The 5,039-nt window shown below is 44.4% G+C and overlaps 1 protein-coding gene across 4 annotated transcripts in view; it reads right to left on the reverse strand.

Moving 5' to 3' along the window:
• The window catches only part of Ahcyl2 (adenosylhomocysteinase like 2), a 203,413-nt gene that overhangs the window by 38,674 nt on the left and 159,700 nt on the right, over window positions 1–5,039 (reverse strand). For all 4 annotated transcript variants that reach the window (XM_008846362.2, XM_008846361.2, XM_008846365.3 and 1 more), the window contains exon 6: window positions 3,191–3,285. In XM_008846362.2, the coding sequence (XP_008844584.1) occupies window positions 3,191–3,285 (95 nt within the window). The remainder of the gene's footprint in view (window positions 1–3,190; window positions 3,286–5,039) is intronic.

Genomic DNA, 5,039 nt, shown 5'->3' on the forward strand with positions numbered 1-5,039 from the left:
CAGGCATTGAGAAACTAGCTTATCAGAAAAACAGGACGTAGTGGTCAAGCCATCTGCATCTGGCAATCCCCAGGGCTCGATACCAGGAAATCAGGAGAAAAACCTCTGTGTCCCTGAGGTCACCTCCCATTTAGCAATCCCACTTCCCCTTAGCCCCGACCCTTACCCCATATTTCTGTGTGCTTTTGAAATTACTCTGTGTGTTTTTGAATTAACCAATAACCGCGCTTCTGCTTCTGTACCCTGCTTCTGCTCTATAAAAGTGCCAAACCCCAGCCTGTAGGCGTGCAAGTCCTCCGAGGAGACTTTGTGCCCACAGGTACCTGTGTATCAAGTAACCTCTTGCTGTTGCAACCCGAAAGGCTGACTTGTCCTCAGTGGTCTCACTCTTACAACACAGTGTGCTCATTTTCATATAGGTCAAAAAAGAAAAAAAACCACCTCATTTATACACATAAAATATAAATAAATCTTTAAAAAGAGGGGTGGGGGCTGGGGATACAGCTCACAGGTAGAGTGCTAGCCTAGTATGCACAAGGCCCCAAGTTTAATCCCCAGTGCCCCACACTTCTACCGAAATGCCTGGGGAGATAGTTAAGTACTTAAAAGCTTGAGGACCTGAGTTCAATTCTCAAGACAATAGTGCATGCTTGAAATTCCAGTGGTGGGGAAGCAGAGACAGGAGGTTCCCTGGGGCTTCCAGCCAGTCAGCCTAGCCTAATCATGGAGCCCCAGGTGCCAGTGAGAGATCTTGTCTCAAAAAAACAAAAGGTGAAGGCTCCTGAGGAATGACATCCAAGGCTGTCCTCTGACCTCCACAAAATGTGTACCCAAGTGCACATATACTCTCCCACTTACCTAGTCTCCCACCCCTACACAAAAGAAACCCAAAAGACTGAGTTTCTCTTCCTCACTTTGCATGAATGGAATCCCATGAAGTTTTTATGTGCTGCTTCTGAACCCAAGCCACAAAAAAGATCAGAGACCAAACAAAACAAAATCCCAAATTGGAAACTCTGTAGGGTAAGTCACATTATTCTCATTTCTTTTTCCTTTTATTATTATTATTATTTGAGACAGGGTACCATGTATCCTAGCTGGTCTCAAACTCACTATGTAGCTGAGGATGGTGTTGAACTCTGTGTGTGTGTGTATGCAAGCACACGGGGATGGTGGGAGTTGCATTCACTTATACATGTATGTGTGGAGGTCAGAGGTCAACACTGGGCATCTTCACCTATCATTCCCCACCTTATTTTTTGAGATGGCATCTCTCACTGAACCTGGAGCTTGCTGTTTGGGTTAGACTGTCTGGCCAGCTAGCCCCAGGGATCTGCCTCTCTCCTCACACCCAGATCTGGGCTAACAGGTGACTGAAACTACACTTGGCTTTTACATGAGTACTGGGATCTGAACTCAAGGACCCCATATTTGTACTGCAAACACTTTACCCACTGAACCATATCCCCAGCCTGACTTGGAATTCTTGATCCTCATGCTAGGATTATAAGTATGCGCCAACACAACTGGTTTATGCAATGCTGGGGATCAAACCCAAGGCTTCACGTACACTAAGCAAGTACTCTACCAACCTAACTATATCCCCTTTTAACAAAGGTATCTGACATAGGCAGGAAGTTGTATTTATAATATTTATGTAATGACTGTAGCCCATAAACTCCCCATGCAATTAAACTACAGAAAATTCTTGTCATCAGGTAACCTTCCTCTTCCTGAGTTTGGAGAGTAAGGAATAATACTGTCTTGACAGACTCCAAGAAGATACAGGTCCTGTTTTCTGGGATGACAACTACGCTGGTCCTTGTTTAACTGTCTTCACTAACTTTTCAAGCAGTTTATGCTGGCTCCACAGAATGTAAAAGTTCTCTGGGTACAAGGTCATATCCTCTCTGTGTTCATGACTATAAGATTAGCTTCATTCCCATGAGACATGTCCCCTGTTCTCCTCACTGTGAATATCTTTATTGTTTGTCAGTCAGAATGCCTCCTTGTCATTTAAAATTGTTGGAATAAGCTGAGTCATCTTAGAGCTACCCCTCTTCCCACACAGCCCTCTGGAGATATGAAAGCTTTAACACAGCTTCCTTAGTGCCATGTGACCTGGATCAGAAGAAGCTGCTTCTCTGCTGGGTACCAGTGAAGCCTATTCCGTCAGCAGGAATGCATCATATTTTGTACAGCTTTTTTCCTCTATGACTCTAATGTGCGTTCAGCCTTCTAGACTTAGTATATATACATACACATACTTTTTTTTTTTTTTCCAGTGCTGGGAATTAAATTTGGAGCTTCAAGCATGCTAAGCCAGGGCTCTACCACTCTACTATACCTTAGCCCTACATTTGATCTTTTTAAAGATGAAATTAATTTTTTTTTTCCAGTGCTGAGGGTTGAACCTAGGGCATATCCCCAGTCTCCTAGATTTTCCCTTTTAAACAATGAAACAAAAATAAAAAGCTCAAATTTGCCTGGTCACCTTTTAATATAGGGAATGATGAAGAAAAGCATCTGAACCTCAAAGTGTTTCAAGGACACAAAAAACTAAGTATATGGATTCTAGAGAGAAAACTAAGTACTACAGGAGCTGTGGGGCTGTATGTGCCCTTCCATGCGTGTTTGGTTGGTTGGTGTTTTAGGTGATTATTATTGGTAGTAGGGGAGAGAAATGCATTGCTTTTGCTTTATTTTTGGTCTTTCTGAGACAGGGTCTCCCTGTAGCTCCAGCTGGCCTGGAATTCACTATGTAGACCAGGCTGGCCTTGAACTCACAGAGATCCGCCTGCCTCTGCCTCCTGAGTGCTGGGATCAAAGGTGTGCACCACCACGCCCGGCTGCTTTTGCTTTTTAATCAGTCATGTGTGAATCCTTGGTAGCATTTTAATATGCTTTCAGGCTGACCTCAAACTCATGACCTTTCTGCCTCAGCCTCCTTAATGTTTGGATACAGGTGTGTACCACCACACCTGGCTAATTAAAACTCTTTGAAGTTACAAAGTTCAATACTCTTGGGGCATAATAAGCAGATGCACTGAATTCTGCTGGAAACTCAGGTACATCAGATAGAAATGGAACCATTTTCCTTCCTTCTTGCTGAGAAACCCTTACCCAAACCAGTCTTCTTCCCCATTATCCCTGCCAGATAATGAGCTGCATTAACAGAAATCTGACCCACCATGTTTGGCTGCCAGCCTTCCACATTCACACATCTGTCAATGCACCACCAAAAGTCATCTTCTGACTCTCCTTTCCAGGCAAAGACAGGAAATCCTATAAAAAAAGAATAAAATCATTAAAGGCTGTAAAAAGGGCTGATTCCCAAATTTTGGCAAGAAAGTGCCGATTTCCCCCAATTCTAAACTCTCATTCTGCTGGTTTCCTTGGATTAACTTCCTTCACAGGTTATATTGCCTTTAGGCTCCTTCATCCATTCCTCTCCCTGTAATCATCATTTTGTTCTTCTTGCTTGAAGAGGACAAGCAACACAGACATGAGTGTAAGGGTTGCTAAAAATATGACTAAGGGAAAAATGAAGCCAGAAATAAGTGCCTGATCCAGTCAAACTGGCTTCTCATTAGTTCCCAACTACTCCTTTTCTTCTTCTTTGTATTAGTCACCCCACACCTTCCTTATCAGGGAAATTCTCCTACTTTTATCTACCAAAATGCTTATTTTATATCACATCTCAGTCAAGTGTTGTGTTCCTTATGCAGACTGTGTAGCCTAGCTGGAAGTGAGCACTGGAGGAATCTGGACTTTTCTAAATCCATTGTTTGTGTATTACTGGATATGGATTTTAATTAGCCAATTAATTATTTTTGCAGTGCTGAGAAATGAACCTAGGATTCACACAGCATATGCTAGGCAAGTGCGCTACCACGGAGTTTTCATCCCTAGCTTTACTTATTTTATTTATGGTTAGTTAGCTTTGAGACAGGCTCTCACTATGCAGCCCAGGCCAGCCTCAAACTTGTGGCAATTTTCCTGCCTTAGCTTTCTGGGTGCTGGGATTACAGGTGTGAACCACCATGCCTGTGCTGGATAGCTTTAGTGTCAACTTGACACACCTGGGTTGAAGGAGCCTCAATTGGGGAATTTCCTCTTTTGGACTGGCCTGTGGCCATGTCTGAGGGGCATCTTCTTGATGAGTGATGTGGGAGGGCCCAGCCCACTGTGGGTGGTGCCACCCCTGGGCAGGTGGGCCTATGTAGCATAAGAACTAAGACAATAATTGGTACCAGAAGTGAGGTATTGCTGTGACAGACCTGACCTTGGTGTTTTTGGGAGGACTGTGGAAGTGTTTGGAACTTTGGGCTGGAAAAGCCATTGTGTGCTCAGAGTTTGTTGCAGTGGAGCTTGGAACAATTATGCTGAAAGAGCTGTAGATGATGGAGGCCTGGCTTGTGAAGATTCAAAGGGAAGCAGAAACTATCAGGGATGTTCATGTGATGTTTTGGATTGAGAATCTGAGGGTTTTGGTCAGCTGGGGCTGAAGAATTAGCTGTGATTAAGAAGAGACCAGAACCTGAAGCAAAACCTTTGCTTTACTGGGACAATTGATGCTGGTTAGCTGGGGCTGAAAAATCAGCTGTAAGTAACAAGAGACCAGCATCGCTGTGGTGAAGTCTTTTAGGAGGTATTTCCTCAGGGTCAGCATACAGAGGGGACCCATGCCTCTATTTCAAGCTGGAAGCAGGACTTGGTAATGTGTAAGAATGTCCTGCATGGTTTTGGTGTTGAAAGTGTGAAGGGTTCACAGAGAGCAGCTGAGGCTTGGCACTCTGAGAGGCCAGGAAAGGCCATAGGTGAAAGTGCAGCTTCAGTTGCAGTGAAGATCCCAGGACTGAAGGGGTCATGGGGTGAATCTGAGGCTTTGCACCCCAAGAGGCAAGAAGAGACCATTGGTGAAGGTGTAGCCTCAGTTTCAGTGGCAACCCCAGCTTTTTGGAGATGCCAAGACCATGGGATGACCACCAAGGGCAGTGGCAGGGGTGGAATGGAGCCAGCCTGGGGCTGCAAGACAA

Source organism: Nannospalax galili, unplaced genomic scaffold (assembly GCF_000622305.1).
Source record: "Nannospalax galili isolate Female #2095 unplaced genomic scaffold, S.galili_v1.0 scaffold660, whole genome shotgun sequence".
NCBI classification, from domain to species: Eukaryota; Metazoa; Chordata; class Mammalia; order Rodentia; family Spalacidae; genus Nannospalax; species Nannospalax galili.